Source organism: Anopheles moucheti, chromosome 2, assembly GCF_943734755.1.
Source record: "Anopheles moucheti chromosome 2, idAnoMoucSN_F20_07, whole genome shotgun sequence".
Lineage (NCBI taxonomy): Eukaryota > Metazoa > Arthropoda > Insecta > Diptera > Culicidae > Anopheles > Anopheles moucheti.
In genome coordinates this window covers 73914644-73929902 of record NC_069140.1, presented here as the reverse complement: position 1 = coordinate 73929902, position 15259 = coordinate 73914644, and the positions used below count along the sequence as shown (strand labels likewise).

Here is a 15259-nt window from a genome sequence, read left to right as displayed (position 1 = left end):
ATACTACTATGTACCATATAGCCTACCATACACTATATTATGGTATACTTTCCTATTGAACGACAATGGAGGAGGCGCTTCAATGATGCGCTCTATGAGTTGAACGGCGAAGTTACTATACTGCAGCGGATTAGACTACAGCCAGGCTCCGATTTGCTGTTCACGTTATGAAAATGACACAGGACGACCAAGCTCGTAAAGTCCTGTGAGGACCTTCACATGGACGGAGGAGGCCCACATTGGGACGTAGTGATGGTGTTCATGCGTCCGCCAGAAAGGTCTGTCTGTATGGATTGGCTGACGACGTCGCTTTACCGTAAGCGGTTTAGAGGACTCCTGCACCATGAAGCGATTGTAGAATCTGAAAAGTAAGTCAGTAGTATACTTTCATAGTATTGGTTGTCATAATTTCCATACCAAACATTGCGATCAAAACCATCATAAGTTTTGAAACGAAACCTAATCTGGGTGGACCTGTCCGGTAGTACGAACGGCTATCCCGAAACGTGGTAAGCCACTGTTCTGATGGAAGAGCCGTTACAATGACGAGCCATACGAGCTATATGATGAACTAACCATTGTACAGCGTTGTTAGATGGTCACGTCTTAACAATTACACCAGACCACTCAGCCCTTTTAGGGTGTCCAGATGTACAGAGCAGGTTCATATTGAAATGGAGATGGAGGCCATGATATTGGATTCGCAGAGGACGGCACTCGGTTTCCGTGAGATGTTAAGAGGACAATTTCTACAGGCTAGTAAATGTAAACCATTTCCTATTTTTATCTTCAGGGTGTGGATGTTATAAATACTTATAAAATTAAAAAGAATTGGGAGACATTAATTTGAATGCTGCAGCCATTTTCTTTATTTACCGTGATTGGTTGTCACACCTTTAATATTTGCTGTATCTAGCTTGGGCTTTGCTTCGCTGCTATGACGTTTCTAGCTGCGCTCATCAAACAAAAATACAAGACCTTTCGGATCCGTAAACAATAGGCGAGAAATATTTATAATTTAATATAATTTTAAGGAAAGCTCCAGAACGCAGCGCCGGGATGGATGTGAAAACGGAGCTAGTTTCAATGGTGGAATTGGAAGTATGCCGTATCTGTGTAACGGAACCTGTAGAGCAATTTCCCATGGACGAAGTGGTAGACTCGGAACGATGTTTGAGCCTTAACATGATGTTGAAGACATTGTTTCCCTCAACTTTCGACCCGGTAGCAAAATCGGTGGAAGGTATGAACTGGCCAACGAAAGCATGCCTTTCCTGCAAGGATAAGGTGCTGGTTGCATACGAGCTGTATACGCTGCTGGTTGAGAGTGAAGAATGGCTGCAGCGATGCATAGAAGAACGGTCCCGCAATGATGTTGACACCGCGAAGTCAGAACAGGACGGTGGTTCGAGCGCAGCACAGTACGATGTTTTGATTGAGTATACATTTGAAGATGGAAACACCTACTCAACAGAAGTAGAGCATTTGATCAATGAAACAGCCCAGGATGTACTTTCGGAAACGCTTACCGTTGAAGAACAATCCGCGAACAGTGAAAGTTTAACCCCCGTGTCGACAAGAAGACGCAACCGATCGCAACGGGCTGTGCCCGTGAAGAAACGGACGAGAAATAATATTAAACAAGAACCTGTGGAAGAGGAATCGGGTCCGGTTGAGGAGAAAAGTTCTGCAGCTATTGCTAACGATTCAATAGCACAATCAAATGATGAAGCAAGCACGGATTTCGAAAGGCAACCAAAGGGTAGAAAAAGAAGTCGAAAACCTAAAATCAAGCTTGAAAAAACTGCTAGCCGGAGTAAAGAGGACGAGCAGGAAGAAAAAAAAGAAACGAATATTAAAGCTGAAGAAGACTCGTCGGATCAGGTGGAAGAGTTACAATCCAAGGTAGATCTGTACAAGTGTCAGCTGTGCGATGGGCATACGTATGGTTCGCCGATGGAACTAACCGACCACCTGAAGGCGGAGCATCCGGATCTGATTCGGACTTGTGACAAGTGTCCAAAGGTGTTTATGAGCGAACCGGCCTTCCAGCATCACCAGTATTGCCACGCCACCTTGCGCTCTTTCTTCTGCATGTTCTGTGACAAGGGGTTTCAGACGGAAAATCTCCTCAAGAGCCACACCCGATCACACACGCACGTTGCCGAGTTTTTGTGTTCGCTGTGTGGCAAAAAGTTTAACAGTAAGAGCAATCTTCGTCAACATCTGGTGCGGCACACGGGTGTTAAAGCATGGGCATGCACCCAATGCCCGAGTAGGTTCTGTACCAAAGGTACGACAAAAAAGGAGAATCCTATATTTAAACGTATGCTGATCAAATGTTGCAATTATTTTTCACAGGTGCATTAAACTTACACCAGCGAACTCATTCGAAACTAAGGCCATTTAGTTGCGATACTTGCGGTTCTCAATTCCACACGAGATACTCTCTGATTAAGCATCAATTGATTCATACAGGTTAGAACGAGCAAAATTTAAACATTGTATATTTATTACACTCACTGTGCATTTGTTTTTCAGGCGAGCGTCCTTATGGTTGCGATCTGTGTCCAATGCGGTATGTAGATTTCGTTCCACTACTCGCTCCACCGGGATGCATTTTTGATAATGTGTATTTATTGTTCATCTGTTTTAGGTTTGTCTCTACCTATCATGTAAAACGTCACATGCTTACGCACACTGGCGAAAAACCTTTCAAATGCACCTACTGCGATCGTGGCTTTGCTCAAAGTAACGATATGGTGAAGCACATGAAAACGCACTTAGGCGAGAATCCGTACCAGTGTGACCGCTGTGAAGCATCCTTTCGGCTACTTACGGAACTACGAAATCACTACAAGGAAACGTGTCAACCGGTTGATAAGGGGAACATTTCCTGTCCCGAAGTGGAAAATGGGATTCGGTTTACCAGCACAAACATTTTAAAGATGCGGTATGAAAAGGAAATGGCACAGTGCAGTGAAAGGTACGAAGGGGATTGTGAAAGTCGCAAAGTTATGGCAGAAGCAACCGAATTCCCCGCAGTTCAGTGAAGGCTCGAAATCGTTACAAAAACCCATGTAATATTTTGTTCAATGTTAAGATTACGTTAGAACGTAAAGATTAGTGGTAGGTCGATTTGGAAAAGAAGTTACCTCAGCGTAATAATCACCCAAAACAGCGTACTGGGATTTTAACATGATTTGTGAGTGCGCATGTAGAATATAAAAGTAGCTTTGTTAGGATTAACGTAGTATCTGTTCGAGTGTACGTAGGCCACTATATGTTTTTTTATCGGGAATACTGCTATAAATTGGGGCTAATCATTTATGTTTTTTTTTTCATATTTTTGAAAATTAAAACTTGAGAAGCAGAAGATGTCTAAAATAAATCGTAATTCTAGAAATCATCGGCAATGTATGTCCATTGTATGCAATAGCATACTCTTGTTTCTGTAGCAGATCCTGTACAAGAAAAAATGGACTGCTAGTGATACTGCTTTCTCTCTTGTGGCAATGTAATTTAAAGAAATCTTGATCTTGGAATCATGGTCGATCGTTTCTGGTTTTGTTTGGATCACAGTTATGGATCAGCGCGAAAACGATTCAGTCATGGATATCAAGAAACGATTATAACACCGTCACATTGAAAGTATCTCAAAATATACGTAGTGACTCACGTGAAATATGATACTGTATGAGCGGTTTTGCTTACTTTTTTTTCGTATGAAACCTCAAATGACTTGTATGTTCGAAATGAGTTAGGGTTTATTAACCTACAACTTTGAGATGAATAAAACTAACGAGCTCACTCGTTTAAAAAAGAAACAAAGTACATTCGCAAAATGGAGTATCGAGATGCTAATGTCGAACTATCCGGTGTCACATTATAAAATAACGTACTTTTTGTGTTAATACCACGTGTTAATTCCATCAGGTGAAAGAAATGCGTAGTGTCGCGATACTAATACAGGTGCAGGGTTCGTTACTTCTCATTTGCGTCCAATTCATTGACGATCTCTCGCTTGTAGATGCTTTGAATATAGAATTATCCATATCAGCTACTCCGGCTGATTGTATCATCAAAATTATAATTAATACGTATTGCGAGTCATACGGTAAATTAGAATCACGTTCAACGAAATCGACCCTCTTCTGGCGGCATACCTTACATGTACATAACTCAAAAGCATTTCTTTTGCATGACGTACAGAGTGGTACGAAAAATCAACAAAAGACGCCTTCTTTGACTGTGACATTTGTCAAGGATCTTCATATAGTAAACAACCCAGTTGCTGATAGTTTTTTGGCGATCGTGGTTTGCTAAATTTTTCCACGATGGATGCGAGAAAAGATTGTAATTCAACGGATCCAAAGAACTATTGTCGTATATGCGTGATAGAAGTGAATGAATATTGTTCCATGGATGAGTACTATCCCTTGCATGAAGCACTGGAAGAAAACGTTACGACAAGCTTGCAAATTGCGCTGGAGAAGTTATTTCCAGCTGTGTTCAACGAAGCTCAAGTGCAGCACGATTACAGCATGAACTGGCCGACGGTAGTCTGTCGAGAGTGTAAGCAGAAAGTCCAAGATGCTTACGAACTGTACGAGATCTGCCTTGATAGCTGTAATAAGCTTCAGAAGAATGGTTTTGGCAAAGAGAATTTTATCGAAGAGGTTACAATCCTTAATACTGTAGTTTGTGATGTCGATGTACCTACGGAAGTGTTCGTTAAATGTGAAATAGTTCCAGAAAGTGCAGAGGATGCACAAGAGCTACCTACCATATCACGACGATCCGTAAAAACGCGCAAAACTGAGGTGAAGGATACAGCGAGAACTAAACAAACTTCTACCATCATTGAACACGCGAACATCAAGCAAGAAATGAATGAGGTAACAACTGAAGAGCTGATGGACGAAAATGATGCAGAATATCTTGAAGAAAACAATACCGAACCCGATTGGAAACCACCTACACGTAAGAACAGAAAGTCCAGAGTCACTAAACAAAAAGTAGAAACAGTTCCACGGGAACGGAAAAAGAGAGAGAGAAAAGCAACGGCCAAGCAGAAGGACCACGAACCGGAAGAATCACTGGAATCCAGTACGGAAATATTTTGTTGCCAGTTGTGCAATGGGCCTACATATGCATCACCAAACGAGTTGACCGACCACTTAAAAGCGGAACATTCGAGTCAGATACGATCCTGTGACAAGTGTCCAAAGGTTTTCGTTAGCGAGCAAACCTTCCAGCATCATCAGTACTGTCACGCTACGGGACGTTCGTTCTTCTGTACCTTTTGTGACAAGGGTTTCCAGACGGAGATTCTGCTAAAGAGTCACGTTCTGTTTCATACGCAAGACACGAAGTTTCTATGTGCTATATGTGGTAAACGTTTTGCAAATAAAGGGACTCTTCAAATGCATATGCAGCTGCATGACGATAAAAAATCCCACCCTTGCAGTTTATGTCCGAGCCGTTTTAAGACAAAAAGTAAAGCATTTTGTTGGCGTAGATATTATACGATGATGGTATTAAAATTAATGTTGTTTGTACTTTGCAGCTAACTTAAGTGTTCATATGCGAACCCACACGAATAACAAGATTTACACTTGCGCGACTTGCGGTTCACAGTTTAACAAACACTATTCGATGGTGAAGCATCAGATCATTCACACCGGTAAGCCAAGAACGAACCATGCTCTGGGGGATTTTGATTGATTGTATCCATTGTATTTCGTTGCTATTTTAGGAGAGCGCCCCTTTGTGTGTGATCTATGTCCCATGAGGCAAGTGTTTAATTGAATGAAAATATATTTCCAACGTTGACGAAATATTAACTGGCACCTTCTCGTTTACAGGTTCGTTTCACCGTACCATGTAAAGCGCCACATGCTCACGCATACGGGAGAAAAGCCTTACAAATGCAGTTATTGCGATCGTAGCTTCGCACAAAGTAACGTTTTAGTGATGCATATGCGAACACACTACGGCACCAATCCATACCAGTGTGATCGTTGCGACGCATCCTTCCGGTTACTAAAAGACCTTCGGAATCATTATAAAGAGCATTATAACGAAAGCGAGAAAGGTATTGGTCCTTCACCAGTTGTGAACGATAAGGATATTCGTTTCAGAAGCACGGATATACTGAAATTACGATACCGGAAAGAGATGAGTAAAAAACTGAGTGTAAAAGGTGAGGAAGGCGAAGATCCGGACGCCAATTGCTAGCAACGTGATATGTTCTACACATAATTTTTCGCAGCAAGTACCACTCCTACCGGCCAAGTACATCCGGGATAAGGTGGCCTTTCACTGTTTGGAAGCATTTAATTTATAACCTGTGAAGGACGACCACAGCACAATGATGGATCTCATACCCTAAACAATCTATTTGATCCAATCATCTAATAAAACTAATTCTGCTAAGCTGTCCTGCAGGGAATAAAAACCACATAACAATATTCTGATCAATTTCATCTGCGGGATAGTTGTGATTTTAGCTTCTTATCCTATCCTGAAATACAATGTAAAATGTCCTGAAATTCAAAGATCATATATGTGACAATCTGTATTATTAATTTCTATTCAAATTGCATCATGATTTGTTGCAGCAAATGAAATGAATTCCTCATTTTGCCAAGCTCAGTCTTTAAAAATAACAATCATGACAATTTCAAATTTATTTTCCAAGGCATACCTTGCATATACGCATCTTTAACGAAGTTCCCCCGACGGATGCTGTCAAATTTGATTGCCCAAAAATTCCAAAACCAACAAAAGACGCCTGCTTGACTGTGGGGTTTCCAAAAATTTGTGGAGTAAACAAACTGGATCGGGTTGTTTCAATAGCTGATTGTTTCTCGGAGTGCGCAGATTACTCGATTATTCAACGATGGATGTGGAAGAGGTTTGGCATGCAACAGATTTATTAAGCTGTTGTCGCATATGCGTGGAGCAAATGGATGAATATTATTCCATGCACGAAGCGGTCGATGAAAGCGCTACGACAAGTTTGCAGATCGTTCTGGAGAAGTTATTTCCAGCTGTGTTCAATGAAGCACAAGTGCAACACGACTACAGTATGAACTGGCCGACGGTAGTCTGTCGAGAGTGTAAGCAGAAAGTGCAAGACGCATACGAACTGTACGAGAGCTGCCTTGATAGCTGTAATAAGCTTCTGAAGAATGGTTATGGCAAAGAGAGGATTGACGAAGAGGATACAATCCTGCATCCGGTGGTTTGCGATGTCGGTGTACCGACGGACGAGTTTGTTGAATGTGAACTTGTTTCCGAATGTGCAGAGGAACCAAAAGAACTTAGCAACGTTTCCAAAAGAACGGAGAGAACGAGTAAAAACAAATCAAAGGAAATAGCGAGAACTAAACAAACTTCTACAATCATTGAACACTCAGACATCAAGCAAGAAATGGAAGAAATAGTTGACGAAAATGATACAGAATTGCTTGACGACAATATCACCGAACCTTGTTGGGAACCACCAACACGTAAGAGGCGAAAACCCAGAGCCACCAAACAGAAAGAAGAAAAGACTCCACGAGAACGGAAAAAGAGAGAGAAAAAATCATTGGCTAAACAAAATGATACGGAACGGGAAGAACCACTGGAATCCAGTACGGAAATATTTCATTGTCAACTTTGCAACGGACCTACATATGCATCACCAAACGAGTTGACCGACCACTTAAAGGCGGAACATTCGAGTCAGATACGATCCTGTGACAAGTGTCCAAAGGTTTTCGTTAGCGAGCAAACCTTCCAGCATCATCAGTACTGTCACGCTACGGGACGTTCGTTCTTCTGTACCTTTTGTGACAAGGGTTTCCAGACGGAGCTTCTGCTAAAGAGTCACATTCGGTTTCATACACGAGACACGAAGTTTCTATGTGCTATATGTGGTAAACGCTTGGCAAATAGTGGCAGCCTTCAAATGCATATGCTACTGCATGACGATAACAAGTCATATCCTTGCAGTTTATGTCCTTGTCGTTTCAATACGAAAAGTAACGTATTATGTGGGCTAGATATCGTGCGTAGCGATGATGGTATTAAATTTTATATTTTTATTTGTATTTTGCAGCTTGCTTAAGTGTTCATATGCGAACACACACAAAAAACAAGATATACACTTGTGCGACTTGCGGTTCACAGTTCAACAAACACTATTCGATGGTGAAGCATCAAATAATACACACTGGTAATGGAAGACGGAATTAAACGATGATTTTTTTTTTTGTTAATTTTATACGTTTTCTTATTGTTGTAGGAGAGCGTCCGTTTTTGTGTGATCTATGTCCCAGGAGGTAAACGTTTAATTAAATGGAAATTTAGTACCGCCGTTGACGAAACATTAAATGGCACCTTCTCATTTACAGGTTCGTTTCACCGTACCATGTAAAGCGCCACATGCTCACGCATACGGGAGAAAAGCCTTACAAATGCAGTTATTGCGATCGTAGCTTCGCGCAAAGTAACGTGTTGGTGAAACATATGCGTACACACATTGGTGACAATCCGTACCAGTGTGATCGTTGCGACGCATCCTTCCGGTTGCTGAAGGATCTTCGCAACCACTTCAAAGAACACTATGTCGAAAGCGAGAAAGGAATTGGTCCTTCGCCGGTGGTGGACGATAAGGATATTCGATTTACTAGTACAGATATTCTGAAGTTACGATACCGGAAAGAGATGAGTCAACTTACTCTAAAGGGTGAGGTAGGCGAAGACACGAGTAGTTCTGTGGTTTAGTGGTAGCGTAACCGGTCTCCATATGACAAGAGCAGTCGTCAAAATTCCATCCGGATTTTGTCGCAAAGGAAGAACCGAGCTGGTTCAGTGTTTACAATAGACAATGTACCAAATACCGGTAAGCTTGTTCTAATGGGTATTTACTCCTAGAGGATGCAGCAAGTTCAATTAAGTTAGTGGAGACAATGTGAGGATGTATAAAGAAGGAACGGTATGTAATTCGTTCCACTTCTTAGACATTAGTATAATGTTGATAGACGTACATTTATGCGAGGGTATTTTTTTACTTTCCGATTTTTGGTCTATGTGACTCAAACTTTATGATAATAGAGAACGGGGGGCGAAAGCGTGATTAGTAGCGGCTAAGAAGAAGTTCAATTCCAAAACTTTCGTAGGATATGTGGTCAAAAATATGTTGGTCTTCTAAATAAGTACGAAAAAACCGAAAATATATTTACTTGGTGATCAGAATCGCTACAACATCATGTTCATTACTACTGTTTATACAAAAAAAATGGAACACAAAACAGTAATAAAAGGAGAACCTCAGTGCAATTAATGAATTAATCCCGAAACTTTACATTCCTTGCAAGACTAGTTATCTATGAGAAACCCCTTGTCTGGGTTGGTTTTGGATGGACATCAAGAAGCGCTAAAGTAGTGGTCACTCTCCTTTTCTTCGCAACAGAGGGGCTCGTTCCGAGCATTTTGATCTGCAATGTTCGACATTGGCAGGGTTGGTCTTCCACCTTCATCGTCCCCCACAAAATTGGGGCCAACTAGCTGGAAGACTGTCGCTGCAAAAGAGAGAATTCTTCGCAGCTGATTGGTGCACGAGAAAAGCCGGTCAACAGTTTAAAATATCGTTCAATTATAATAAATTAATGATGGCTTGCAGGAGAAGAAACGTAACGGAACTTTTGAACTTTGATTGTGCAATCCAGGGTTGTATCGTGTGTCACACCAGCATACTACAAACCTTGGTCTTGTGTTTTGCCTTCATTTTGTTGACAAATAGACAGTGAATTGATGTCCGTGGTATTTCGCTACGATAAAATCTTACAAACAAATTCAATTGCCGTTTTCAAATAGCCATTTAGAGTGATATTGCCTTATAGAATGGATTTAGGAAACAGCACCGATTCAAAAATACTACTAGACTGTTGCCGTATTTGTGTTTCAATCTGTGATGCACGAAACTGCATTCACGAAGGGTCCGACCATGAAAGTTCCCTCAGCTTACATTGCATGTTGGCAAAGCTGTTTCCAGCTATATTTAGCCTGGAACAGATACAGCATGACCGCAGCATGAATTGGCCGACTTCTATCTGCAAAGAGTGTAAATGTAAAGTGATTAATGCGTACGACTTGTATGCACAATGTGAAAGCAGTAATTATTTGTTGAGCCAGCAACCGCTCACAGTGATCAGTGACGGGGTTGCAAACGAGGAATATTTCCAAAACAAACCGTCGGAGGATGTACCACTGATAACAGAAGAAGTATTTAACGTAAAACTCGTGAAGCACGACCACGACAGGATTCGCCCATCAACAATATCTGGAGACAATAATTGTAATACATGCGTGGTGCATGGGACATATGCGACGGACGTCGATTTGTCGGACCAGCAACAGCTCGATACGAGCGGCAATGGGGTAGCAAATGCAACGAAGGAAGAAAATTTTGCATACGTACCGTTAGAGGAAGTACCGCCCTTAACTTATCCAAATCCTGCTGAAGTACAGTCACCCGTGGAACAAATTGAGGCTGATAAAGTTCCGGAAACAACACGAGCATCCAAAAGAATAACGTCCAGAAAGCATCAAAGTGTTACAGGCATTGTAACGAGAAGGAAACGAAAACAAGTCATAGCTGAGGAAGCAAACTGTTCCGAAGAACATAAGGAGGTAAAGGATACAAATGTTGAAAAACTGCCAAAGCCCCAAACCGACGATGGCCATCATTTGGGTGAGAAAAGCAAAGAAAACTTTAATTTGCAATTCGGCAGTCACAAAGCATCTCGTAGACGTTCATCAAAAGTTAAAAGCAACAAGCTGAAGGAAGCAACAGGTTTGGAAACAAAAATCGATTCACCAAAAACAGCACACGCGGATGGGGAAGAACTGGAGACTAAAATTGATCTGTACCATTGTTTGTTTTGCGATGCACCGACATACACTTCACCAATGAAACTTACCGAACATTTGAAAGAAATGCATCCCGATCAGATTCGTCATTGTGAACAGTGTCCGAAGGTGTTCGTGACGCAAACGTCCTTTGAACAGCATCAATACTGCCATGCAACTGGACGATCCTACTTCTGCACATTTTGTGACAAAGGATTTCAAACCGAGAAGCTGCGTAAGAGTCACGTCCGAACTCACACCCACCGATTGGACTTTTTGTGTTCCCACTGCGGCAAAGAGTTCAACAACAAGAGTAATCTGCGCCAACACGTAATTGGGCATTCGGGTGACAAACCGTGGGCATGCAATCTGTGTCCTTGTCGCTTCAGCACAAAAGGTAATTGGTTCATTTTTCTGCACACTGGTGAAATTGATCGAGCTTACACTTTTTGTTGCAGGTGGATTAACGATACATCAAAATACACACACGAAAGTAAAAGCGTTTAGCTGTGATGTCTGTGGATCACAGTTTAACAAACATTACTCTCTCATTAAGCACAAACTGATTCATACTGGTGAGGAGTCTGCCTAAGCAATTGTCGAACTATATACTTACGATCGTTATCATTCTTTTTGCAGGCGAACGGCCGTTTGGTTGCGAAGTCTGTGGCATGCGGTATGTATCATTGTGGGGCACTGGCTGCAAGCATTATCTTATGAATGTAATTTCAGGTTCGCCACGAGCTACATGGTTAAGCGGCACATGCGTACTCATACGGGTGAGAAACCATTTAAATGCACTTACTGTGAGCGCAGCTTTGCACAGAGCAACGATATGGTGAAGCATATGAAAATACACGTTGGCAATAACCCGTATCAGTGTGATCGTTGCGACGTATCGTTCAGGCTGCTTACGGATCTACGCAATCACTACAAAGAACATTATCAGACGGGCGAGCCTGGCCCTAGTTCATCGCCTGAACAAGGTGGAGGTATACGCTTCACCAGTATAGACATTCTGCAATTAAGATATAAAAAAGAAAAAGGAACATTAGGCATCGAGCATCGAGAATCTGCAGGAGCCGAATTGAAAGAAGTGACAAAGTTTGATTTATGATCACAATAAGCGAATGGTTTAGATTAGTTTGAGTTCCGGATGTAGGAATACTTTTGCAGTACAACATACAAACTTAAAAGTATGAGGCAGCTGAAACTAAATGACGGAACTGATAGGAAAAAGAAAAGTCTCGCCTAAAACGTATGAAATTCTTCAAATTGTGTGTTAGGTACGCAATGTCGAATAAATGCCAAATAAACGAAGCCTTGGCTTCATCTATGCCATGCACAAGAAACTAGAACTAAGATAGAGTGCTACAATTGAAAGGACATGACACTATTGGACGGCATCTAAAAGATATGTTCCTCAATTCTTCAATACGGAACGGTTCCTTTGCAAACGCGGGATAGTTGTGAAATATCAAAGGAGGATTTTTAACTTATCTTGAAATATATTATGAAATGTCGTTATACAGAAATATCAGACATGTGACAATCAACACTATTTATTTCAATAAAAATTGCAACAAGATGTTTTGCAGCAATTGAAATAAAATCATGACTATTTCAAATTTGTTTTTCAAGGCATACCCTGCATGTACGCACCTTTAACGAAGTTCCCCCGACGGGTGCTGTCAAATTTGATGGCCCAAAAATTCCAAAATCAACAAAAGACGCCTGCTTGACTGTGGGGTTTCCAATAATTTGTGGAGTAAACAAACTGGATCGGGTTGTTTCAATAGCTGATTGTTTCTCGGAGTGCGCAGATTACTCGATCATTCAACGATGGATGTGGAAGAGGTTTGGCATGCAACAGATCTATTAAGCTGTTGTCGCATATGCGTGGAGCAAATGGATGAATATTATTCCATGCACGAAGCGGTCGATGAAAGCGCTACGACAAGTTTGCAGATCGTTCTGGAGAAGTTATTTCCAGCTGTGTTCAATGAAGCACAAGTGCAACACGACTACAGTATGAACTGGCCGACGGTAGTCTGTCGAGAGTGTAAGCAGAAAGTGCAAGACGCATACGAACTGTACGAGAGCTGCCTTGATAGCTGTAATAAGCTTCTGAAGAATGGCTATGGCAAAGAGAGGATTGACGAAGAGGATACAATCCTGCATCCGGTGGTTTGCGATGTCGGTGTACCGACGGACGAGTTTGTTGAATGTAATCTTATTCCCGGAAACGCAAAGGGACCTCAAGAATCACTTACCATTCCTCGAAGATCCATAAAAACCGAGGAGAAAGAACTTGTGGGAACTTCAACCAAGCAAGTATCTACCACCAGTATTAAACATGCAAACAGCAAGAAGAATACTCCAATAAAAGAAAAGCTGACCTACGGAAATGAAGCCGAATATTTAGAGGAAAAGAATACCGAACCTGATTGGGAACCACCAAAGCGTAAGCGAAGAAATGTCACCTCTGCTAAAGTTAAAACGTTTGTGGTTGTAACTCGGGGACGGAAAAAAAGAGAGCATAAAGTAGTGGTGAACCAGAATGAAAGTGCAGAGGAAGTGTTACTGGAATCAAAGATAGAAGTACATCCGTGCCAACTATGCGATGGTCTAACTTTTGCGTCACCAATCGATCTGTCCGATCATCTGAAGGCGGAACATTCGGGTCAGATACGATCCTGTGACAAGTGTCCAAAGGTTTTCGTTAGCGAGCAAACTTTCCAGCATCACCAATACTGTCACGCTACGGGACGTTCGTTCTTCTGTGCCTTTTGTAATAAAGGTTTCCAGACGGAGCTACTTCTGCAAAATCACCTTAAATCACATACGCGAGACCCCAAATTCCTATGTTCTATTTGTGGAAAGGGCTTTACAAATAAAAGCGGTCTGCAGAAACACATCATATTCCACACGGATAGTAAATCTTGGCCTTGCAGCTTATGCCCATGTCGTTTCAATACAAAAGGTAATATACGCGTGATAATCTGGTCCTTTGCCGTTTAATTTATTGGAGTTATTTTCAGCCTGCTTAAATGTGCATATGCGAACACACACGAATAACAAGATTTACACTTGCGCGACTTGCGGTTCACAGTTTAACAAACATTATTCGATGGTCAAGCATCAGATCATTCACACCGGTAAGCCAAGAACGAACCATGCTCTGGGGGATTTTGATTGATTGTATCCATTGTATTTCGTTGTTATTTTAGGAGAGCGCCCTTTTGTGTGTGATCTATGTCCCATGAGGTAAATTTTCATTTCGGTGAAAAAATAGGAAAATTGATAGAAATTAACATATAGCACCACCGTGAACGAAACATTAATTGGCACCTTCTCATCCACAGGTTCGTTTCACAGTACCATGTAAAGCGCCACATGCTCACGCATACGGGAGAAAAGCCTTATAAATGCACCTACTGCGATCGTAGCTTCGCGCAAAGCAACGTGTTGGTAAAACATATGCGTACACACATCGGTGACAATCCGTACCAGTGTGATCGTTGCGACGCATCCTTCCGGTTGCTGAAGGATCTTCGCAACCACTTCAAAGAACACTATGTCGAAAGCGAGAAAGGAATTGGACCTTCGCCGGTGGTGGACGATAAGGATATTCGATTTACTAGTACAGAAATACTGAAACTACGATACCAAAAAGAAATGGGTCAAAGGGACAGTTAATGAGGCTTGTGGGAACGATTGTTTGGTATACGGGTGGAAATAGCATGTATGTACTCTTTGGCATGATTATGTACAGTCAATACCCGAGTTACGCGGATTTTAAGAATTTGACATTTGCGATGTTCTGTAGCAAAATGCAATTTTTAATTTGCAAATTTTCAATAATCCCAAGACATACGTTACAATTTTTATTCAAAAAAATAATGTTCATGGTAAATCATGAAATAACCGTAGAAATATCAATTTCGAGTGAGCGTCTTAACGTGGAAATTATTCGATCCTTTAATACGACATATAACGATGTTTTAGGGGAAATTCGAGTTATGCGGATATCTCTGGAACGCATTGTGCGCGTTTCTCGGGTATCGATTGTACGCGGATCGTAGTTTTCGACTCAGGAAGTTTTTTTTATAAACAAATAGTGTTAATGTAATAAATATATATTTATGAATAGATGAACTGTTATCAGAAACTGAATTTAGAGAAACCACAGCAGAACCAATTGTTGATACAATTCGTGGGCCTTATTACCGATTCTAATTTCCGTTCATAATTCATCATTTACCATCGATAGCATCGATTGTACGTACCTGTGATTTAGAATAGTGTATTCTCCGTCCGGGAATACGTGCTTCAGAAAGTGAATTCTTGGCTG

General features: G+C 41.4%; 1 protein-coding gene across 1 annotated transcript; it reads left to right on the top strand.

Moving 5' to 3' along the window:
- Nucleotides 1–995: 995 nt before the first annotated feature.
- Nucleotides 996–14902, top strand: LOC128298967 (uncharacterized). Its single transcript, XM_053034794.1, has 14 exons — nt 996–2293; nt 2362–2478; nt 2542–2578; nt 2657–3044; nt 4302–5499; nt 5570–5686; nt 5759–5795; nt 5868–6235; nt 6870–8033; nt 8111–8227; nt 8297–8333; nt 8406–8507; nt 11650–11743; nt 14296–14902. The coding sequence occupies exons 1-14, from the start codon at nt 1060–1062 to the stop codon at nt 14602–14604; spliced, it is 5319 nt and encodes a 1772-aa protein (XP_052890754.1). The 5' UTR covers nt 996–1059; the 3' UTR covers nt 14605–14902.
- Nucleotides 14903–15259: the final 357 nt, after the last annotated feature.

What these genes read in the sequence shown, in the direction of transcription:
- LOC128298967 (XM_053034794.1), top strand. Translation starts at nt 1,060, where the DNA reads ATGGATGTGAAAACGGAGCTAGTTTCAATGGTGGAATTGGAAGTATGC. An exon ending in GCATCAGATCATTCACACCG is followed by an intron (nt 5,687 to 5,758) that starts GTAAGCCAAGAA and finishes TTGCTATTTTAG; the next exon opens with GAGAGCGCCCCTTTGTGTGT. An exon ending in TTGCACAGAGCAACGATATG is followed by an intron (nt 11,744 to 14,295) that starts GTGAAGCATATG and finishes TACCATGTAAAG; the next exon opens with CGCCACATGCTCACGCATAC.